The sequence below is a fragment of the Cryptomeria japonica genome, chromosome 5 (genome assembly GCF_030272615.1).
Source record: "Cryptomeria japonica chromosome 5, Sugi_1.0, whole genome shotgun sequence".
Lineage (NCBI taxonomy): Eukaryota > Viridiplantae > Streptophyta > Pinopsida > Cupressales > Cupressaceae > Cryptomeria > Cryptomeria japonica.
In genome coordinates, this window is record NC_081409.1 from 617,720,157 (window position 1) to 617,745,682 (window position 25,526).

The 25,526-nt window shown below is 36.8% G+C and overlaps 1 protein-coding gene across 1 annotated transcript in view; it reads right to left on the reverse strand.

Moving 5' to 3' along the window:
• LOC131063763 (lipoyl synthase, mitochondrial) overlaps window positions 1–24,484 on the reverse strand; it is a 39,046-nt gene extending 14,562 nt beyond the window's left edge. The window contains exons 1-3 of the mRNA XM_057997677.2: window positions 23,869–24,484; window positions 15,717–15,928; window positions 15,064–15,443 (exon numbers count right to left, since the gene is read on the reverse strand). Of these exons, the coding sequence (XP_057853660.1) occupies window positions 15,064–15,443; window positions 15,717–15,928; window positions 23,869–24,473 (1,197 nt within the window). The 5' untranslated portion in view covers window positions 24,474–24,484. The remainder of the gene's footprint in view (window positions 1–15,063; window positions 15,444–15,716; window positions 15,929–23,868) is intronic.
• Between the last annotated feature and the right edge of the window lie 1,042 nt (window positions 24,485–25,526).

Sequence of the window (25,526 nt, forward strand, 5' to 3'; positions counted from 1 at the left end):
TCCTAAAAATAGAAAGATGCTTTTTGCTTTTTCAAGGTCACAGGGGGTCATCGAGTCGAGAAATGCCAAGTCGGGAGAATTCATCCAGAACAAACCAATTGTGAAATAGTTTTCAAATTCAGAAGATGTGTTCCTAAAAAGCTAAGTTGAAGATCTGAAAAAAATGGCAGAGTCCGAAACCAATGTCAAGAAATTCCTTGTTCAAATCATGGAGGTCGCCTGGAACGAGGAAAGTTTTCAATTGAAGAGCAAGGCAAGTGGAAAACTTCCCAATCCTATCATGAAGTCTGCCCAAGAAGGGGTAATAAAAGGTGATTAAGTAGGCGCTTGGAAGAGGAAAGGTTGAAAATTTTGGTTGTATAAAAAATTCCTAATCTAACCTCAAAGTCCGCCCATGCCATGGTCAAATATTCCTTGGCTAGCATCAAAGTCTGCCTAGGCAAAAATTTTAAAAAAATCAAAATCAAAATTTTCGAAAAACAAAAAAACAAAAAAAAACCAGAGTACAAGGAGAAATTCGCCCCACTCATGAAAGGAAAAGTTTGAACTTGGCCAAATTGAAAAGGAAATAAAGAAAGAAGGCTGCTAGAAGGATTAAAAAAAAGGAATTGCAAGAAGCTTTAAAACCAAAAAAACAAGGAAACAAGGAAAGTTCAATTTGGAGGCATAATTGTGTCCACATTCGTTATCCTTCAAAAATTCAAAAAAACAAAAAAAAGTGCAAGAGAGGAGGTCGAATTTCCTATAAGTAGAGGCCTTGACAATTTTATTTTTCACACTTCTCTCTTCCTCTCAAAGAATTTGAACTTTCTTAGCTATCTTTTCAAGCTTCTTAGACAATTTAGAAGTTTAATTGCAAGTTTCAAGAGGAATTCAGGGCATTCAAGGATAAATCATCTCTGAGATTCTCCTCCATTGTTTGCAGGTCTGAAGCTCTTCTAAGGCAAAATTTAGAGATTTTGGCTCCCAAATTCCTTCTCTTCTGTCTAAATTCTCACAATCAGATTAATACATGACTGTTCTACATCAAGTTTTCAAATTTATCAGTGTGATAGAGGTGCTTTTTGTGTGCTTCTATAGAGATATCCAAAATCAGTCTTGATTTTCATAGAGTTACATATCCCAAGTTCGATTTTGGGTTGCTTAATCTGATTTTCATCTCAAAAAATACTTAGAATTAGGCTCTGTTCTCCAAAATCTAAAATTCTGTGAGTCTGAAATCGGTGATTCCAGAATGTTATCAGGTCTGATTTCAGGATCTGAGACCTTTTCCAGGTCTGATCAGACCTAAAATTTGGAGGATTCTGAGTTTGATTTTGATGTCTAGAGTTTGCAGAAGGTCTGATTCTGAATTTCAGAATCCTTCCCAATTTGATTTTCACTACAAAAGGTCCAAATTCCATGATATTTCAAAGTTTCTAAATCTGATTATGAATTCTGGAAAATTTCTGAGTCTGATTTTACATTTCTAGAATGATCATAGGATCTGGTTTTGTTCAAATTAGACTAAATTTTAAGATGTTCAAAATTTCTGAGTCTGATTTCAAGTTTTTGTTGGTGTTGGAAATAAGCCACACCTGGACCGACAATGGACTGGTCCAAGAGGGGCCAGTAGCTCACTCCAGCAGCGTATGGAAGGTTTATAGGTTCGAGTCCTAGCTGGTCCATGTCTCAACATGGTATCAGAGCCAGGTCCAGGCTAGGATCCCCAAGCACACGAGAGGTGTGGCTTAAGGGGGGGTGTTGGTGTTGGAAATAAGCCACACCCGGACCGACGATGGACTGGTCCAAGAGGGGCCAGTAGCTCAGTGGTAGAGCACTCCAACAGCGTATGGAAGGTCCTAGGTTCGAGTCCTAGCTGGTCCATGTCTCAACATATTCCATATATGAATCCTGATGGAGAGACTAACATGTCATTTTTTCTCTTCTGACCCTTCCAAAGGGTCCAGAGCGAATTTCCTTATATCTCCCTTCTTGGTCCTAATTTGTCTCATAAACCTTATCCCTATGGCGTGGTTGAGAGAGTATTGATGTGTGAAACAAAGTGAAGTGATGAAAAGTGAAGGGTTTGAGCATAATTGCAAATTTCGCTCCTGACCCTTCCAAAGGGTCTAGAGCGAAATCCTCCAAATGGCTTATTTCTTCACTAGGGGCATTGAATAGTGGTCATGCATGGCAGAGAAAAGGATCAAGGATCAAGTAACAGCAAAGATGAGTGAAAAAGGATGAGAATTAGGCCTGAAAATGCAATTTTTGCTCCTGACCCTTCCAAAGGGTCCAGAGCGAAATCCTTAACTAGACTCTCTATTTTGCCTAATACACTAAAAGGACCTTGTTTTGAGCTAAATAGATGGCGAATTGATTTGATTATGGTAAGAGGAGGTTTGATAAGTCAAGTTTGAGGTGAGTTGAGAGGAGAAGAAGTGTGAATTGAGCCTAAAGACAAATTTCGCTCCTGACCCTTCCAAAGGGTCTAGAGCAAAATTTCTTAAACACCTATTTTCTCCTTGTTTGAGGTCAAAATCTTAGTTCCTAAGGCATGGTTGAGAGAAGATGGATATATACTTGCCTAAAGAAGTGAATGGAAGTAAAGGCAATGATGGATTTGAGGGTAAAAGACAAAATTTGCTCTTGACCCTTCCAAAGGGTCCAGAGCGAAATTTTATAGAATCCTCCCTTTGCTTCAAATTTGAACTAATTTTGTGCCTTGAAGCCTTAGCTAGGATGTCATCATGTCTTGGAAGCAATTGAGGGGTGAAAAGCTGGAGGATTTGGGCCTAAAATGCAAATTTCGCTCCTGACCCTTCCAAAGGGTCCAGAGCGAAATCTTTAGGATAGCCTAATTTCTTGCCAAAAACGCTGAAATGGACATTACTTTGAAGGTAGATGGGCTTGATAGTATGGGGGGAGGACCCAAAGGCCTAGCCTAGGATGAAAGCTCAAAGATATGATGAAAGGTTGAGTGCAAATACAAATTTCACTCCTGACCCTTCCAAAGGGTCCAGAGCGAAATTCCTAAAACCTCTATTTTGCTCATGTTTGAGACCAAGATCTTGATTCATAAGGCATTGTTCGGAGAGAATTGTTAAGTCATGCCTTGAGAAGTGATTTGGAGCAAAGAAAATGATAGAATTGAGGCTAAATCACAAATTTCGCTCCTGACCCTTCCAAAGGGTCCAGAGCGAATTTTCTTGAAATCTCTTTTGCTCCCAATTTTGTGTCAAGCCTAACGTTGAGGGAGGTTGATTGAACTTAGAGGTATCTCTAGGCATGCATTTGAGTGAGTTGTGATCACAAAATATGAAGGATTTGTCCAGAATTTCAATTTCGCTCCTGACCCTTCCAAAGGATCCAGAGCGAATTTCTTTATTGGGCCTGTCCTTGGGAAGGGTCTAGAGCGAATTTTCTTATAGGTCCTATCCTTGGCCAAGGTCCAAAGCGAAATCCTTCCTTTAGGCCATTTTGAGGGTCAAATATGTGATGTCTTCATGAGAGAAGGATCCAGAGCGAATCTCATTATAGGTCCTGTCCCTGGAGAGGATCCAGAGTGCATTTTCTTATAGGTCCTGTCCTTGGAGAGGGTCCTGAGCGAATTTCATTCTAATGCCTTCTTGTTGATGATTTAAGGTGAGAAATATCATGTTAGAATGAATATATCATATATACTTAATCATCCTTTGTTTGTTTTGCAGATCAACAAGACCCAGCTAGAAGGACGAGCAGACAAGGAGGACCTATTCAAGTTTCATCATCACTAAGGACGCCTTTGATGCAGGAGAAGGTACTCAAGGTGCTACTAAATTGAAGGACTTTGAATGATCAACAATTGCAAGCAATGTGTTAGAACTATCCTCAAAGAGATCATGTGATGACAGAGAAGAAGGATCTTGTAAACATTTCAAGGCAAGATGGGCTACTAGAGAAGGAATGACTTGATCGTGAAGAGGCTTCATCAAACACAGGAGGGTCAAGGAGAGGTACGTCATCCATCAAGTACATCAAGGATAGAAGAAGATCAACCAAAGTCAGTGCAAGGGTACATTGAAGAAGCAGATAGTTTCATAAGAGTTAATCAAAGTTAGCTTCTCAGCATCACCAAATTGAGTATCAAAAGAGATATGAGCAAGTACTAGACAAGGTGGTGTCCCAGTCACTGTTCCTCTAGTCAAATAGCTCCACCTCTTTCAATGTACCTGACTCACCAGTGATAACACAAACTTCGAGGCACCTACCCCTGACATCTATTGGTCCACACTCATGAAATGTAATTTTCTCATTGGCTAAAGGAGTTTGTTGTAACAAACCCTAATTAGGGTTTCTATCTTGTAATCCTAGCCATTCATTCTAAATCAATCTGAGCCATTGAATTGTAAAGAGCTCTCTATATAAGGCTCTGGCTCTTCATTTTGTAAGGGTTAATAACAGTTAATAGTTAGTCAAGAGTTAGTAGCTAGAATAGTGAATAAATTAGCAATTAGAATAGAGTAGGAAGAGAAGGCAAGAAATTGTTGCCTTGATTGTAAATGAACCCCATTTTCATTGAAGATATGGTGAAATATGTCGTTTCTTTGCAATATGCATGGTCTCTTGTTGAATCTTCATTTTAGATGGTAAATAGTTAGATTGAATGAAGGAAGTTATTGAATGCACTCGCGTCAAATCCACCTAGTCCAAACCACTAACCTCTTGTTGACTGTAAGTGCGCCTTGCGTGGTCAACTGGCATAGAATGAGCTTAATCTCGAGTCGTTACATGTCTATTGTTCATGCATTATCTTGAATGGTGATCAGTGTCTGGTGGTGTACGATTTGAACATATTCGAAGCATCCCTAAGAAGATCACACTGAGTTGGTGTTGAATTGTTCAGCCTGATGGTGAGACCCAACCCAGTAGGACTCCACCTAGTCATTCATCAATCTTCTTGCATTCTAGGCCTTAGATTAGATTCTCCAAACCCTGTATCTTTTAATATTTCTTTATTTTCCAGCTAGTAGATACGACTTGAGTTCCAGCAAATCAGACGCTCAAGCATTCGAATGTAAGTCCCCTTGTGATTCCAGCATAATCACATCAGACCAAATTGAGCTTATCCACACGTAGAGAACCTACATATAAAAACCTTGGAGTTATTTGGATTGATCCTTAGGCAAATCTTCAGCATTCGGATAACTTTGTTCAAGAGAGGATAAGATACCTTGGTATTTTATTCTGTGTTCGCATGTGCATGAAAAACACATCAACACTAGGGAATGAGCAAAGTGGATTTCATCTAATGCATAGCACGTGATGAGTTACAAAGTCTGATGAAGCGGTTGGAACTTTCTCGAAGAATGTGTATAGATTGCTATGTAAATCCAACGGTCACACTTGAACCGATTTGTTTGTAATCTCTATGAGAGAATTAGGTTTTTGTTGTGTTACCGACCTAATTGATTTGTATTTAAGGTCGATGAAGTTGTTTGTAAAGTTGTTGGCAAAAGTGTTGGCTGAAATCAATTGAGTGTGTGGTTGTCTAACCGGAGAATGGATCTACAGTTTGAGTAAACACAGATTGAAGCTTAAAAGGCCCTGATCAAGCAAATGTAGTGCTATTCAGACAGATCAAGAAAACCAGTTGTTTTCTAACAATTACAGCAAAAGTGAAATCCCCTAACCGGGTAAGCTCTAACAAGCTTGGTTACTTCTTAAATCCTCTAACAAGGTGTCCATTAGCTTGGATTCTCAAATCCTCTACCAAGGTTACTACTAACAGGGTATTTGCTTTTCATCAAGGCATTTTGTAAATCCCTTAACAGGGTGATTCCTAACAGAATCAGTTCTTAACAGGACTTACTGTAAAAGCTTTAACAAGCTTGGCTCCTAACAGGGCGAACTTCCGAAGAGTTCAGATAGCAATTTTGTGAGTCTCATCTCACCGTGGTTTTTACCTATTTGGGTTTTCCACGTATAAACATTTGTGTCATGTGGTGAATGTTTTTGTGGTTATGATCTTATTTGTTGATTTGATTCACTACTTAACTATGCTGATAAGGCATGATAACTGAAAGCATTGGGAGATGGAGTGTGTTGATATATGATTAAGCATTTTGATGTTTACAAGTTGGATGTTGTTTATTGTTAAATTGTTATAACAGTTAACCAGTTGATGTTGAGTATTGATCTTGACAGTGAAAGTTTACTTTGTGAGTTTGAGTTTGAGATTGGGAAGTTTGTATCAGTTTTTCAGTTTACTGATTCACCCCCCCCCCCTCTCAGTAATCTACTGGATACTTATTCTTTCATCATACCATCACATCTATGCATCTTAGGTGATCTTCCCAAGTTTTGCTAGAAATTAGAATGTCGTCGAAGAATACTAAGAAGAATTTCCCTAGTTGTTTTCTAAATAGGTGATCCATACAAGAATGGAAGGTAGCAAGGGCATTGGTTAGTCTAAAAGACAAGACAAGAAAATTTGGAACTCAAAGTGCCCAAAATGACATCTAAAAGCCGTTTTTTGGATATCCTCCTTCCTCACTCTAATTTGGTGGTATCCTAAACGTAGGTCGATTTTTGAGAAGTACACTACCCCATGAAGCTCATCAATTAGTTCATCTACTCTAGAATTGGGTGCAAGGTTCTCAATGGTCTTTTTATTAAGGGCTCTTTAATCAATGCACATCCTCATGGTGTCGTCTTTCTTTTTTACTAATACTACAAAGGAAGCAAAGGGGGTAGAGCTAGGCTGAATGCGTCCCATCTAATAATTCCTTTATGGTTTTTTAAATTTCTTCTTTAAAGTTTCTTGGATGTTGATAAGGTGTGGTGATAACGAGATTCACCCCTTCTTCAAGTTCAAAAGTGTGTTTGAAACCCCTTTTTGGTGGAATTCCTGGCGGAATGTCACTAAAAACCTTTTTGTGTTTGTTCAGGATAAGTTGGATGTTCGCATGTATACTTTTTCCTTTGGTTGCAAATTTGTCAAGTATCATACATTGTGCAGCCCATTCTATTTGACCGTGTCTAAGGGCTATCTCCATTCACTTGGATGATACTACCCTTGGCGTCCCGTTAGATAAACCTTGTAAGATCACCTCTTGGTCGTTGTGTTGAAAACAAACCTCAATTTTTTGAAAGTCTTGGTAATATCTCCCTGAGGAATACAACCATTGGATGCCTAATACCACTTTGGGATCACCCATGTTCACCACATAGAAGTCCTTGATTTGATGTCTTCCCAAGGTGATGCTCAATTGTTGGATTCTCTGTGTGCATGGGGTAGTGAAGCCATCTGCCATGACTGCCGTGAACCCTTCAAAGTCTTCAGGTTCTAAATTCATTCTTGTCACCAATCCTTCATTGATAAAGTTATGGGTGGCACCGCTGTCCACTAGGACCATCACTTTTTGTCCTTTTAGAACACTATGACTTCTAAAAGGGTTATATTTGCGTGCCCCTGCGAGTGTTGCCAAAGTACCCTCTTCTTCATTGTCTTGTCTTCTTCTCTTCATTTGGTAAGGCCTCTATGTTCTGTGCTTTTCCTCTCCCTATACACCTATGAGGCTCCCATTTTTTCTTGCATTCAAAACACAATCCCCTTCTTTGAAGTTCTGTCCTTTCTACCCATGTTGTGTGTGATTGAGAAGGTAATGACTTTTGTTGCCAATTTCTTTTGTAGGGGGGTTGGTTTTGTGATCTTGAAGGTATGTTCTTGGATTGGCTCTTTTCCTTTGTTGATTTGGTTTCCAACCTTAAGGCCTTTTGAATTGCATCTTGCAGAGATGTGGGATCAAAAGCACTCACTAAACCACAAATTGACTCTAATAGTCCTTCAATAGATAGGTATGTTAGCCTTTTCTCTGTAATCTCCCTTCCACGGACCCTTGTTTTAATTGTGTTAATTTTTTAAAGTGTCTTTCAATGTGTTTTTGTTCAAAACAGTCCATAAGTTTTTGCATAAATTCATCATAGATTGTTATGTTTTGGTGCCCTTAAGTAATCAAACAATGGTGCCAACAATCATGTGCAACCCCTTCCAAATGTAAGATGGCAAATTTAATGTCATCTTCTTCATACATGGGACTGAGAGATAGATGTGTCCAATTTTTGGAACCATGAATGGGTGGTTACCTTTCCTGACCCATTAAAATTAGGGAGAGTCATTTTACTTACTTTATGACGTAAATCTTTATTAGGTTGACCCCTTTCTCTTCTAGGGTTATTTCTTCAATACTCTCTAAATGGAATATTCCTCCTAATTTGGGAAGTCTTGAATAAGCTTCTACATACTTATCTAATTTATATTTTGGTGTATTGATTTCTTCTTCCTCTCTTAATGGTCCCTCTCTAGGTAAGAAAGATGGTTTGATTACCCTTGGTGTTGACCCTAGTGGAGCTCTATTGTCATTATCTGAATGGTTAGAAGTGGCATACCTCCCATTAGTTTGATTGGGTCTAAGAGTGTTAATTGTGTTGTTCATATTTGGAAGGGTTTGTAGGAGTAATTGGGTTGTCCTCTCATTTTGCTCCATGAAAGCTCGACTTGTTCTTTCGTTGTGTTCCATGAAGGTCCTCAACTCATCTCCCAATTGTTCACCCATTTTACTACTTCAAATAGAGTTGTTACTCGTTGCAAGTTGTCCTCTTTCCATTTCCAACGCCCTTTGAGCCCTTTGGCTTATTAAATAAACTATATTTCATCCCACAAACTAGCAAGAACAATGCTTTGATACCAACTCTGATGTCCCCCTTTGGGATATTCCTAAAATTTGCCCTAAAACGACAATTCCAATTGGAAATTAGAAATAAGAAATGTAATGCATTTAAGAATATAAATTTGCCAATCAAAACGCCCTGAAAATTGACATCTAACCATAACCCAAGATAACATCCATTTTGACTAAGCATTAGAAAGAATCATGATATCAAATAAACGTCATTCATATTAAAATCCAATTAAAGCAAACGTCATTGCCAAAGTATATTCCTATAATTATCTCATTAGGAATTCATTTGAAACATTTGCAAACCGCAATCTCAAGGTTGGTTGCACATGTATTGCAAGCATGGAACGGTGGGTCGCCCTTCCATCCCTCAACTCACCTTGGAGATTGGTTGTCCTCCTCGATCAAGCTTGGAAAGCACAAAAGGACTTCTGGTCCATTCCAACGCCCAGCCAATGAGCATGGAAGGCTGGTCGCCCATTCCATCTCTAGGTGGTGTACTTGATAAGAAGCATGAAGGCTGGTCATCCTTCATCTCTCATGAACCCAAAAGGCTGGTCATTCTTCCTATTTGCAATCCATATCTCTAAATTCAAAATGGATAAATACCAATCTACTATTACATATTTATAACAAAGAGAAGCATTTTAATTACTCGCAAAGGTCAATAATTTCTGCAAGTATCACTATGGCATTAACACACATATATATATGCCTATAATTTAACTTTATTTAAAGATTTATCTTTTAATCTAGTTGCTGCTATTGTAAAAATTTATTTCTGCTCGTAATTCAATTCTGATTCCTCAATTCCTTTTCTGCTCGCCGTTTGATCATTCAATGCTTCTTCCAAGACTAGATCCGTCCTTTTATAATCCCCTTAAAGGGATGAAGAGTCGTGACTACATACCAGTTCTCCACAAGGGATACAACTCCTCCAAGTGAAGCGTCCCTTGATGCTAATTGCTGCTCTTAATCAATTGATGTTTGCTTAAACTTTTATTTGTTAAGACACGCACCCCTTTGGAGAATCACTGTCCATTATCCACCACTCCTCTTTGGTGTTTTCTTTGTTGGGCTAAACGATTCCAAGGCCACAATCTGAGCCTCTATGGTGGGGGCATGACACAGGTATATTCTCTTAGTTGTACAAGATATGTCTTTTTCTATTTGTAACATGTATCAACCTCCTTGCTTTAATGTATTCTGTATTTGTTTAATTAATCAGCCTCTCTACTCTCTCAGTTTAAACAAGGGAGTACAACTGTATTCTGCTTCTTTTCTTCCTCTGCCAGTCGCTCTTCTACTGAACAAGTAACATTATTATAGGTGCAATTCTATAATTGTACAGAAGATATCTTTCTCTATTTGAATCATATATCAGCCTTTTTACTCTCTGATTTACTCATAACTTGACATGTATTCTATTTATATCATATATTAAACTCTTTTTTCTCTGATTTACTCATAAATTAGATGTGTACAAAAAATATCTTTCCCTATCTGTATCCTATATCAAAATCTTTTCTGGATAATCTTGACACATAATAACATGCCAGTCGACTTGCTCAAAGAAAATTAAGGAGCATCACTCAAGTAAAACTTTACTGATTTGGCATGATGGTTGTCTTGCAGAACAAAGCTAAACTACAAAAATGCATAGAGTGTTGCCACTATGTATAATGACTGTGTTTGCTTATCAGAATTGAAATGTTAGTTAGGAGTTGTGGGAAACTCAAAAGTGTAAAATTCTTACCATACATGACTTGGAACTCCAAGAGTATTTTTTTTTGGTTCAATGCAATTAGCATCCAAATTACATGGCAAATGCATAAGTGCTTTTTCAGTTACTTGGGTTAAAATGCAAAAAGCAGGACAACTTTAAAATAGATAAATATTCGTAAAAAAAACATAAAAAATTGTTTCTGTTATTTCATGCCAAATATAGTGCATATACATTGAAATTAAATATATGGCATGTATTAAATATGAAAATTATCATTTGGCTTCTCGTGTGTCTTCAGATTACAAGGAGCAAGATGTCTTTGTAGGCTGGACTGTGGTCAATGATAGGAAGATAGGCTCGAAAATTTAGCCATTAGTGTTAATGTTAGAATAAGAAAGGTAAGGCACAGCAATCTGAAACTTAGAAAATCTTACAAGAACAAGATACACAGAATTTTATCCTGGGAAAACTCTCCACCTGAGGGTGAAAAACCCAGCCACACCAAAAATCAACCTTTATTAAAGACACAAATCTAATACAATGCTCTCAGGCTTAATCAAGCAATGATTTAAGCGAGGTTGTTAACACTTAACAATCAGCACTATAAGCCGATAACATCTCAGAACAACTGAAAGCTTCTACACTACAGTCAGCATAGATGATCACATATTAATATAGACTCTCTCTTGAGAACTTCACCCCCACCTAAAGCACAAACAGCAACATGCCTTTTAAAGAGAAGACAAGTCTCGAAATATCTCTTGTCGGAGGTAGACGGAAGGCCAAAAGACACCATAAGCTTATCAGCAGTTACATATATGTTGTTACATAAGCCACATAGACAATCTTTATATCGGATGAAATGCGAAGAGGAAAGAAACTGCTGCCAGCACGCATGAGGCTCCCACGAAGCCGCAAGTCATACATGCAGGTCGATGACAGTTATTAAGGAAGTTGTTACGCATCAGCTTCTCTTGAAGTGTAGGAAGAAACAAACGCAGTTATAATAACATCTCCTACTACTAAAACATTAACACTCCCTCTTAGCAAAGGAGATATCATTTACAGATTTTCAAGTCATGGAGTCTCTCAACATGACAAACACAATGGCTACACCCATACGTGTAAAAAACAAAACTTTATCACGAATTCTCTCAACGTGATAGCATCATGGATTCACTCAACATGATGTTCACCATAGCTACTCCCATTTGTGAAATAAACACAAGCTCTCATCACGGAGTCACTCAACGCGATGTTGTCATGGAGTCTCTCGACATGACATCCACTATGGCTACTCCCATAAGTGGAAAGAGTAACAAGGGCTTTCACCTCAAATTTCTCCGTCACAGAGAAAAATGCATTACAAGGGCTTGCACCTCAAATTTCTCCGTCACAGAGAAAAATGCATTACAGGGGCTTGCACCTCAAACTTCTCTTGCAGAGAAGAATGCATTAACAAAATCTTCATGATGATGTGTGGCTCCTTCTGAAGCTGAAAAGTCAGGCTCCCTCTGAAGCTGAAAAGTCAAGCTCCCTCTAAAACTGAAATGTCAGACTCCCTCTCACTAGGAGACCCCTCTTGTCTCAATTTAAATATCTTTAGTGTTGTAGCAGTCAGGAAGTATGTTGGAGCATACCCCAATTCCAAATCTCCCATCAGTAGAGTGATCAACACTTCCAACAGTATGAAACATAATGATAGCTCAGATGATGCTCAGATATAGCATTCAGTTGGAAGTTCACAAACACATGCTATGCACCTAGAACATGTGTAGCCTCCATCTATAATAACAAGCACAAATAGAAATAATGGTTCACTATTCCAATGTTATGAAAATTCATGAACATCATTCAAACATTAAAGAAACTTATCTCTTTATTGCCGGTTCCCATTGAGTTAGTCCTGTAGCTGAGTCTTATCTTCTCATAAGACTCCTCCAGCACTGTTCTTTATATCAGGAATCTTTTGGTATGCATTAAGGTCTGCTCAAATACACCACATACTGAGTGTTCTCTCCTTGAACAAAACAGAGATTGCAGATTATAGCAATGACAACAATGTGATAAATGATCACAGCAAATACAAGTTGATAAGATGCAGATGTCATATAAGAGCAACGACACGAAGAAGCCAATATCTTGTCCTTCCAAAACAATAAAGTGAACCTCACACGATGTGATACCCAGATCAATTGCATTTCAGAGATCCCGTCAAGTTTTGTAGGGCCGTTCAAGAAATCCGAAATAAGAAGAAATGAACTCGCAGCTTAGAGAAAGGTAAAGTCTTCAGAAAAACATAGTTTGAATAACACCAAACAATAAACAAGCAACCCTCCTAGAATCCTGAGACCTCCTATGAGGGAGATGGCCTCAGACCTGGCTCTAATACCATGTTAATGTTAGAATAAGAAAGGTAAGACACAGTAATCTGAAACTTAGAAAATCTTACAAGAACAAGATACACAAAATTTTATCCTGGGAAAACCCTCCACCTGAGGGTGAAAAACCTAGCAACACCAAAAACCAACCTTTATTAAAGACACAAATCTGATACAATGCTCTCGGGCTTAATCAAGCAATGATTTAAGCAAGATTGTTAACACTTAACAATCAGCACTATAAGCCGATAACATCTCAGAACAACTGAAAGCTTCTACACTACAGTCAGCACAGATGATCACTTATCAATATAGACTCTCTCTTGAGAACTTCACCCCCACCTAAAGCACAAACAGCAACATGCCTTTTAAAGAGAAGACAAGGCTCGAAATATCTCTTGTCGGAGGTAGACGGAAGGCCAAAAGACGCCATAAGCTTATCAGCAGTTACATACATGCCGTTACATAAGCCACATAGACAATCTTTATATCGGATGAAATGCGAAGAGGAAAGAAACCGCTGCCAGCACGCATGAGGCTCCCACGAAGCCACAAGTCATACATGCAGGCCGGTGACAGTTATTAAGGAAGCCGTTACACATCAGCTTCTCTTTAAGTGTAGGAAGAAACCAACGCAGTCATAATGAAATCTCCTGCTGCTAAAACATTAACACTTAGGGCATATGGTTCTTAGCTCTCATAAAAAGGTGGGTCTGACCTGAAATGTCCATTTAATTTATGCCTGTTATACAAGGCTTGGGAATCCTTTTTGTTTGGATTTCTTGCTTTCTAGGCTGGAGCCCCTGAATAGAACCCCAATATTTAATCTAAAAACTATATGAAAATTATCACAAATATGATAAAAAAAAGTCATTGAATAGGTCAAAAGACTAAAAACATTTCACTTTTCAATACTATCAAAGTTCACATGGAAAAACTGCAAAAATGTGATTACTCATGTTCTTTTGCCAAGTAATCCTATAACATTCAATGCACCAAGCACTCCAGATTTAAATTCCTGAAACGTTGATCTTTGGATGTATGAATATAAACTAAAAGAACAGATTGTGACACACAACAAGACTAAAGTTAAGATACACTTTTATCTTATTGTTTAAACTTTATCTACTATGTACATATATATTTCATAGTTAACAAGAACAATACATGGTTGAATAACTTTCATTCATGGTGGAATGGTCTAAAAGGGTATGTAGCAAATTACAAGAAGTTTCACTACCTAGTGTATTTCCATGCTATATTTTGAATTGATATGAAGCATCCATTTTGAGAATTAAATATAAAGAATTTTAAAAAGAGCAGAGTTAGTATATTAAATTCTCTTAGCATTCTTTGTGAGAGACAATTAAATTGATTAGGTCTCTTGAAAATGATCTGCTGATAGGACTCTTTGGAAGTTATTTCAAGCAGAATTCAAATATGCTCCCTCTTGGCGTGGGTGTCTTCTAGTATACACTTGGATGATTAGGGACCGCTGCACAGCATTACAGCTGACTACCAGGAGCTTTTTGGGGTAGACAATATGTAAGGCAACTTTTCAGGACACTTACACCCTAATATCAGCAAAACTGAAACTTTTGAAGGAGGACTAAAAAAGAATTTAGAAAAGAGCAGGCTCGGTATATTGAATTCTCTTAACATTCTTTGTGAGAGAGACAATTAAATTGATTAAGTCTCTTGAAAATGATCTGCTGACAGGACTCTTTGGAAGTTGTTTCAAGCAGAATTCAAATATGCTCTCACTCTTGGTGCGGGTGTCTTCTAGTAGACACTTGGATGATTAGGGACAGCTACATAGCATTACAGCTCACTACCAGTAGCTTTTTGGGGTAGACAATATGTAAGGCAACTTTTCAGGACACTTACCCCCTAATATCAGCAAAACTGAAGCTTTTGCAGGAGGACTTGGTTAAGCTTGTCAATGCTAGGCTGCCTTGAATTCATAATATGTTGACTCCTTATATATTGGGATACAAGCTCAGAGATTATCTTCCCTTGATTATTTTGGGAGAGATCAACCATCTTTTCCTGTTGTTCAGCATTTGCAACTATTAAGCTTTTTGAAGAAAATCTAAAGTGAGTTTTTCCCCAACGATACTAATCTCTAGAGAGCAATATTAAATAATACATAGTCAGTTTGCACATATGATGACCCAGGATGCCAATCAGCAAATTTCTAATAGATAGGCATAAAATGCTAGTAGAGAAATTAAAATGGATGAATGTGGCATACCATTTCCATTCCAAGATTTTGATAATCATCAAACGCTTCTGGTGTTACATACTCTGAGACAGGCATGTGTCGCTTGGTTGGCCTCATGTATTGACCAAAGGTCATCACATCAACACCTGCTTTCCGGACATTTTCCATCGTTTTAATTACTTGGGCTGGAGTTTCCCCACACCCTAACATTATTGATGTTTTGGTTAGTGTGCCAGGAGGGGCAAAACTCTTTGCCATTTTCAACACCTCAAGTGATTGCTTAAAATTAGCACGCCGATCTCGGACAACAGTCTGAAGCTCTTCAACTGTCTCAATATTATGAGCAAAAACATCCAGCCCAGATGTTGCAACCTTCTGCACACACTCTGAATTCCCTTGAAAATCGGGTACTGAAGCAAACGGTACACAGAAATTAGCAAATGATTGAAAGAGATTCTGATTAAGTTTCATTTAGAGCATCACAAGTCCCTGAGATTGATATAAATGTGATAAGTTAATCTCACTATGATTTGTGGGCCTTTATGAGCATTTTCCAGACATCTTTAACCAAATATGACTACTTGAACTTCAGTTTGGGGTCTAGCTTAGTAGGATAAGCATACAATCAGCATTAGTAATGAAAGCATACATGAAAACATACAATCATGAGGGAACTAAGTTACCAAGGGCCTCAACAAGCATTTGAGGTTTCAACTCCTTCAATTTACTAACTGTCTCTGCAAAATGACCACTCCCTTGATCAGGCAAATCATCTCTATCAACACTAGTTAGAACCACATAATCAAGTCCCCATGAGACGATTGCCTCTGCCACATTGGTAGGTTCATCAGGATCAGGTGGTGGTGGGTTGCGTGATGTCTTCACTGCACAGAACCTGAATAAAGCAAACCATAATCAAACCTCAAAAAAATCTTGGTTGGAGCAATTTCAATGCAGAGGCTTATTTAAACTGCCTGTCAGTGCATATTAACAATAATTTTGTACCATCAGCTTAATCTGGTTTAGTTTACTTTCATTTATGATTTCAACTTTTAATTAAATAAGAGTCAGCTGCACAGAACTTGAATAAAGAAAACAATAATTTAATTAATAAATTAAATTTGCAGAGGCTTATTTATACTGCCTGCTAATGCATATTAAAAATAGCTCATTACCATCAGCTTAATCTGGTTTAATTTTACAATCATTTACAATTGCAACTTTTATTTAAATAAGAATCAATGTAAATACGTTTTGACAGGTGTCTTTGACTTATTAATGACACCATGAAAAGAGTGTAGAGGAACTTTAACAAAACTAGTATACCTATATTCTAAAAAATATATACGTGAAATAATGCCGAGAGATATCACATAAGTGTCTTGCATGTTTATTAGTTGTCAAGAAGGACATGGAGCTGAATAATGCTGCACTCTTACTCTCATTAAAGATGTAACAGTTTCATATACTTAGAGACAAGTGGCAATGATTTTATTTTATTCAGAGTAATAAAATAATACTTATAGAGAAACTGAAACATGCATGCATTTACCTGTCATCTACACGTCAAATTTATTCAAAATCAATTTTTTGTTTACGGATATTTGTATGTCATTGTAGATGCCTCTCAGCATAATTAAAACAGATTCATTTCAATTACAGAAAAAATAAATTTATCATTTACCATAATCAAAAAAGTTACACTTAAATTGGCTAGACTAGAAACTTAAGGATCCAAGCTACCTAGCCTATAGGGTTGAATACACATGTTAGTCGGCTACAGGTGCAAAAGAGTCCCAAATTTAGGATTTGGTAGTAAATGGAGTATGCTGCATGCAGTCATATTATATCTACAAAATAGCATTTGAAGGAAAAGAACCTTTTTTTTTTTTTTAAATTGTTTTGATGGCTCATTCGAATATTTATTGATTATAGAATAAAATAGAGTTGGATATTTGTACTTTTGTTCTTAAAGATCCCAAAGGATCAAAAAGTTATGATACAGTTCAAACAAATGTTAGTATATCTCCCTACTTGATTGGTTGGAAAACTAAACTAGTATACCTATATTTAAAAAATATATGCAAAATATGCCGAGAGATATCTTAGAATAGAAGAGAATTATCTGTAAAGTCCAGCATGCAAAAAGCTATGAATCTACCTGGAGACAAATGGCGAGGGTTCTATTTTATTTTAAGTAATAAAATAACACCTCCCCAAAAGCTGAAACATGGCATATTTCATGCATTTACCAGTCATTTGCATGTCAAATTGTTTAAAAAATAGATGCCTCTTGGCATAATAAGCAATGCAAGCTATTAGAATCTTCTTTTGCCTTATTGAATGATTCTTCTTTGCTCGTACATAGATCAAAGCAGAATTACATGCCACTCACCCACAAGCAAAGACATTGTTCTCACCTTATGTTTTTCATCTCCTTTATACTGTGAAGAGATCCATCTCGACCATATATATTATTATATTAAGCAGCACGAGATTTTTTTAAATGTAAATTTAAACAGTTGATATTGTCTTTCCTCATCTTTTTGATTTAGCATAGACAGCTCCAAATCTTAAATCTTAAAGTCCTTCAATATTCTCTTCTATGTTTAATTTTCTGAGTGCAGAATCTGTTTACCACAGTCTGAAAACTAATTATCCAATCATATTCTCGCATAACTCCTTCATGCTTCTCTTCTATGTTTATTCCATGTGCAGCTAATTAATTAAAATATAAAATAAAAAGAACTAATTATCCTCACTCATATTAAAGCCCACTAAAAAGCCATCATAGCTCCTCTTTTACCCCTGAATATTTTTAGTCAATGAAGATTCTCCACTCAATCCCAATCAATCTCCACCATTCATCCAAGATCAAATCTCAACCATCCATCTTTTCATCAAAACATCTATAAATCTATCCCCATCCTCCATCAAATCAACAATGTGAGCTTGACAGGTACACGCTGCAGAAACCTTGCATGGCTCCTTGAGCAAACATATCTATTGCATCTCGAGCAATCAACTTCAATGAAGAGGGTTCATATTGATACGATTGTCATGCATCTATTTCATTTTAACTCTCTTTAGCTCAATCTAAGGTTATACTTAATTTAGAATAAAGGATTCAACATTGCTTTGATCTTCTTTTTCTTTTGTTCTAAATATTGCATATACACCTTCCACTCGTAGACTAGTGATTGAAGTCAAGTAGTTAATTGGACTTTATTTTTTGACCTATGCATTTCACATCACAAAAGTAAGCATGGCACACCTATTTGTGTGTCATTTGACCTAGCTACATTCATGCTACTCATGCATCTATCAGGCATTCCATTTTGAAATCTGTTGTGGTTTCCAAACTTAGGCGCCTTATGAGATTCCAAATACTCTTGCATTGTTAAATACAACCCATCAGTAAAATAAGCAAGACCAAGCTTCGCAATTTGTGTAACATTGGCCAAAACGAACACAAAAAATCAGAACACTCTAAACTAACTCAAGCTAAATTCAAAGCACTCCATGACTGACATTGAGTTCCTCATTCCTTGAAAGTTGGTGATTATGTTCAACTTCACTTAGACAAAAAAAGGTTTCACAACAAACCTCACAAGTTGACACCCATCAAACATGGACCTTAGACCATTCTTCAAGAAATTGGACCTAACATCCTTCAACTTATTTTTTAGGTCAGTTTGGCATTCATGATGTTTTCAATGTAAGCAATGTCAAAATGTTTGAGCAACCAACTTAGAGTAGGCCTCTATGACTTGTCCTAAGGCTATCATTCTTGATTTTCAACAACCATCAGCCAACATACTCTGCTTGATGTTTGGACCTGTATCAATCACAAGAGAGAAACGACTACATATCTCATCAAACACAAAGGAACTTTATAGATGCATGCCAGGTTGTTCTCTAAGACAAATTTTCCGAAGAAGTTCCCAAATTGCATATAGAAATTGGAGATAATTTCCTCTGAGCAAGAATGAAATGTGTAATAGTTAGTAATTACCTATTGTTAGTTATTATATATATAAGCAAATAGGTACATTGATATAAAGCAATAATAATTGACAATTAGAATAGCTGTAAATAGTACCAATAGTAAAGAGTAGATAGAAATAAATTAAAAGTAGGACAACTAAAATTGCTGGAAAGGTTAGGTAGACAGAAGTAACAGCTAGGAAGGATCGGCAGGCATCTAGATACATCTAATGTTAGTGTAAGAATTTTAGCCTATAATATAAAGGCTCCTCCTGTGTAAATAACTCAGAAACATGCTCAAAATCATGGACTATCATGTGACATTTTATTATTCACCTCAGATTATTGAAAATATTAATGTTTGTCATCTTCTTCTTACAAATTTTTAACTTTGTGTATCATTTATGGACATGCTTTGGAGTGAATCGTGATGGTTATGTTTTATTATCTTTTGAGATATTTGAGCCATTAGTAATGTGAATGATTGATGAATACCTATAAAATTGTAAATTGCATATATATAGGTATTTATATGTTTGTTGATGTTGAAGATTTATAGCTGCGATAGAGATCTAAGATAATATCTAACTCCTCCTCTCCACCGTGGAGTTTCTTCACTTCCCTGTCGGTGACTCTTCCTCTCCACCATGGGTCTCTTCACTTCTCTGCAGGTGACTCTTCATGTCTATGTGGCTGACGGTGTAGTTGTGGCTGTCGGTGACTCTTCATGTCCATATGGCTGTCGGTGAAGATGTAACTGTTGGTGTCTTTTCTTCTTCCTTTGTGGTGTCACTTCACTTGCAATTCCGATTCTTTATATTCATTGCTCTTCTTCTTGGACAGATGGATAGATATATATTGCTGGCTTCTCTCATTTGTCTGTAGCAAGTTGAGAATATTGTGTATGTACTCTGTCAGATCAGATATATATATATATATATATATATGTTTTCTGTGTTCTGAATTTTCAGACTTATGAGTTTATAGAATGTATAAGAGATGTATCATTTGACTTCATTGTCAAGATTGATTTGTGGAGAATCAAACTTATCTTATTGAGATTGATAGTAATCTGAAACTATCAACAGTTGTATTCATTTCCAGAGATATAATAAAGTTCATTTTTGAGTGGGCTGGGTTTTTCACCCTCAAGTGGAGGGTTTTCCCAGGATAAATTATGTGTATCTTGTTTCAGATTTCTGTGTTGCTAAAACATTAACAGTTGAAACCTCCTCAACCTCATTTCCTGCTGCATCTCTCATTATTAGTAACATTAGGCCAATCCATTCCTACTGTATAATTGGCTAGCTGTAAGAATGATATAAAATTGTAACAAATATTTTATCCTTATTCCAAAGGAATTCATCCACTGCTCTCTAAAGGCATGGGGGCCTTCCCCTACACAAAATTGTCAATTGGGATAACCTAAAGAGGTATATCAATGGGATTTTCATAGCTAAATCCTAGGTCCCAAAAGACATATCAACGTATAATTTGAGTACTGTACCACATCCTTTTCTTGGTGCATATTGTTGAATATTTTGTCATTGATGTCAAAGCTAGTCAGCGATCTTCTTAATTAGTGGCAATTCCGTGCTATTGTTTGGTGCAATAAATATTATTTGCTGGACGTGGTAATTTAGTGAGGCGATATGGTATTATTCTTGGTGTATGATAGTTGCAGGTGTCTATATACTCTGACAGTTTCAGACTTTGATTCTTGGCAGCGCATTAATTTATTTATCCTTTTTGTGCAAATACCCTGAGGATATAATTCAGCATCCAAACCATACATCAGTGGCCAAAATACAGAAATCGCAGCACCTGGACATGGAAATTGTGGCCTGTATAAGGGTTTAGACGCCAATTAACAGCGAGGTTGAGGTCGGCAGCAAGTCTGAGACAGTTATATTTGCCAGCAATTTAGGGTGAAGGCACTGGTATGTCTAAACCAGGAGTTAATTTTGTACAAATTCAGTCTATGTAGCTAAACTCCTATATTCCTGTAATAAAAAAAGCATATTTCTATTGATATTGATTACATGTTATTCCAATTGCTTGAGTGTTGAAAATCAATCGATTATTGTTGTGAACCAAAAACTTCTTAAACAAGCAAAATCTATCACATAAATTTTATAAGAGTAGTGGAAAGATTATTTCAGACTAGTGCAACAAGAAAAATTTCAGATTGTTATCTGGAAAGAATTGTTTAGTCAGTTGCAAGTTATATTTCTGATTGTTTCTGTTGTGGAAATTAGAAGTCAGTTTCATATTGTTCCTGAATTTATAACTCTTAGTACAGTTTGTTATTATTATGTTTGCAAAAATATTGATGAATGGCTTTTTGACTGAATGCAAACTGTTTGTAAAAGTATCTTGGAAATAAACTGCAAATTTCTGGTAGAAATCAGTAAGGATCTTTTCACAATAGCCAGATCTTGTATTTTACTAGCACAATTCATCCTTAATATGCCCTGCCTCTTTTAGAAGCTAATGCAGTTGTGGCTGCTTCATCCAGTGCTTTTGCCTGGTAAGAGGCAACCTAGTGCTATAGCATTCACAGTCTTATGTTAGTTTCAGTCTTATGTTTGCTACTCTTTGCGCACTTCATTCTTGTCAGGGGAGAATACAGCACTGATTTGTGATAATGTTTCTTCTGTTTTTCTTGATGAAGTCTACTTTTGCATTCATTATAGATGTTAGGTGCTCTAGTTACAACTTTTGGAGACAGAGAAGCAGTATGAGGTTTTTCTGGCTAGTTCTGTGTCCCGTTAATATTCATTAGCTATGTGCATCTTCAGATTCTTGGCTGCTAATGCCTCACATTCTTCTCACGTCACAAAATTGCCAATCCTCTTTGAGACACCCATTAAAATGCAGATGGGTTACTTTGCCTACTACATGTCATATATATCTACTTCAGTTTTAAATTGTAGCTTCATATACGCTTGTTGGACATATATATTCAAATTCTTATGTCCATGTAATGTCCCCTACCTAATTAACATAATTAATCTATTTTGATGTACTAAAATTGATTGAGAGACTAATCATGAAGCCAATCATCGATATTCTTTAATTTTTTAGTTATTAACAAGTGCTTATTTATTTTCCTCATTAGATGATTAATTTCATTATTCATAGTTCTTAATATAGATATCAAACCCTGCTACTACTTCATTTTTAAGGGAAAAGGGTCTATGTATGTTACCAAAGCGCTTAGAGACCAAATACATAGGTTCCCTCAAAGTTTACAGATTCAAGCCCTTACCTATCTTGGGTCTATACCCTCAAGGCTTATGGGTCACTGATCCCCACCCTATCTTGGGACTTAACCTATTGCTTGGATTTAGACTGCCCTTCTTTGGAACATCTCATTCCCATCTTCTTAAATACTGACAGTAATAACATGATTTAGACTATAAGTATACAAATTTCTTATGTATTATGGATATATATGAAATTAAGTATGACTGTCCTACATATTGCAGTCCATATTAATATTACTATTAATTCTGGATAAGAACATTATTGGGCTTCATATATTAAGCATACTTATTAAACACATCCCCATGCATACCACCAAGAACAAGGATGTTACTACCTGCAACTTAATAACACTTCGAATCTCATATGATCAATGGTGATGTCACTATATGGTTTTGATTCCTTCCCTTTATATATCTCAATGTGAGGGAGAGGTCACACCTCTTCATCATGTATGCCTTTGGCAAGAGACACACCCTTTCACCATTAGCACCCTTTGAAAGAGTGCAACTCTTCATTCTTTCTGCCCTTTGAAAGGGACACAACCTTCCACACTCAGATCTACACTTTATTTAAATCAGATCTGCACTTTTCATTTCCAAATTCTCCCCCTCTCAAATGAGGTTCTATTCTCCCTTTTATATCTCATTGTTGAAGAAGTCACAACTTGTCCTTCCATGTCTTTTGACTTTTTAGTAAGTTAATTAATTTTTTTATTAATCATATTTAATTATATTTTTTATATTTTAAATTAATTTTTAATATTTAAATTTTATTATTAAATTCTATTTCAAAGTGGGAACATTACAGTCCAATAGCTATTCAACTGTGGTGGAAATATAATGGCAGGGTTATACATAGAGAACACAATCATCCATATAAGACTGAATCTTTAAAATGCCTTAGTTTGACCTCACCAGGCTTTATAAAACCATTTCCATGTTCTTTAGTTATTATGTTGCTTTATAAGGGCTGGGTAGTGGCCATTGTAAGTAGCTACTTGTGTTTAATTGCTCTCATTTCATTTTCAGAGCCACAAAATCTTGCGGTGATTCCTCTTTTGTAGGCTTAACTTTTTTTGTCTTTTTCATGACTTTAATGGGTGGAAGACCCATTAACTACCCCCACTGGCCTTGATTTAAAATCCTCTATATTTTGTTAACGGAGAATTAAGTTAAGTCCCCCAAAGCCATCTATATGTATAAGTCAAAAACTTAAAAGCCTCTATATGTTGTAAACACATAATGTCCTGGATTAATTTGATAGAATAGATAGCACTGAGATGTGGCATCTAGACTGAAGTTGGCCTGTGACAGGGATCTACCAATTAAAACAAGGTGACTTTGTCAACGGAAAGATCGAACGGTGAATCAACAAGCCTATGCCTATAGCAAAGACACGGGTTTAAAATGCAGAGATGTATGTTTATATAAAATTGAGTATTTTACCTTATCCAAGTCCAAGTACATTGTATCTCAAAGGTGCATTGGCATCCAAAACAAAATTTTCCGCCCAACTGAACATTAGTCGGAAAAGAGAAAAGGACCTATGCAACCCTCACAATTATACCTAAAATCTTACCTGCAGCCCCTGGTGCAAGTGTCTCCAAGAATCATAATAGTTGCAGTAGCAGTCCCCGTCTCGCCACCTGACCAGCATTCTGCCAAATTAGGGCACCTGGCTTCCTCACAGACAGTGTGCAATTTCAATTCTCTTAACTTTGTCTTGATGGCTGTATATTTCTCTCCGCCTGGGACCGAGGCCTTCATCCATTTGGGCTTAGGAAGAGGATTCTTTTTTGAGCCTACTTCCACGGAATATGCATCTTGAGGGTTTTGTGATATAAAATCCGCTAAACTTGGACCACCATTCGCTAATCGTTCTCGTAAAGCGGCCAACGCAGGTGTTGCGGGAGTGACAGAAGTAGAAAATTTTTGTCGAGCCCAATTGCGAACGAGGTGGGTGAGAGGTTTCGACCCCTCGTCGATCCTGCGTAACAATGCCAGATTGGCCGCCATTGCTTTTTCAGCAGTTAGTTTCCACAATGGGATTGCGGAATTGAACCCATGATTCGAACTCCTGACCCCTGCACATCTACTCTGATCGTTCGCCTGCCGTAAATTGCTTTGAAACGGACCATTAAAAATAAAATTATTCGAAATATTTTGTCTTCCAGATAAAGGCATTTGCTGGTAAAGGAAAATACTTCTCTACCAAACAAACTTTTATTATTATTATTATTATTAATTATTAATAAATTCACGCCGTAAGAGAGATTATATCTCGTAGTTTTAACGTTATTAAATTTCCTTTTAGCCAATCAAAAGTTCTACTTAGAAAAAGATTGTCATTATTATGGTTTAGTTTTTAAGGATCATATTTTCTATTATGTTACTTTCATAAGGATCATATTTTCTATTATGTTGCTTTCATGTGGGATTTTGTTGACATTCTTGTATAATGAATGGAATTTTCAATTTAAGAATATTATATAGTTTTTTTTTAGGTAAGCAATATCATTATGGGGTAGCTTCTTATATTAATATTCAGTAGAGGTTACATAGATATATAGTAGGTAGTTTCATATGAGGATACGTACAAAATTCTTTAATTTGAAGAAGATATTACATTTGAAATTCTAATATGTCTATAGGTGTGACTTCATCTTATGAAAAATGATTACTAAAGAAGGCTACTCCCGGACCTAGATTGAGGATTCTACTAGCACTACTTCAAGGGAACAAAGACGGGTGTTCACTCATGACATAATTAATTCTTGAGAAATCTTCATTCTTGACACTAGCTCTAGACACATCCCAGACAGCTTTCACTACCTCCTCCTCCTCTCGAGCACAAGGTCCAAAATATGCAGCCAGTGCATCATTGAGAACATCCACATCAATTTTGAATATTGCACTTACCACCACTAGCCAGTTATGATCTACCACCAAATCATTACCAATATTTAATCATTTCTCCTATGAGCCCATAGTTTGCACAAGGTGGGTGAAGAACGCACTATATATCTAGTCTTTATGAATATGATTTTCTCCAATGAAGCTTGCCTTAATAATCATTTCAATGGAATCATTGACCACTCTCGTCCTACACTTAAACAATCTTTCACACTGCTCATACAATGCCTTTGGGCAGCAAAAACTCCCCGTTGCAATATGCGCCATCAAGATGCAATCTTCAGGCTAATTGTGTTGTGTTCACCAATCTAGATCATGCTACCT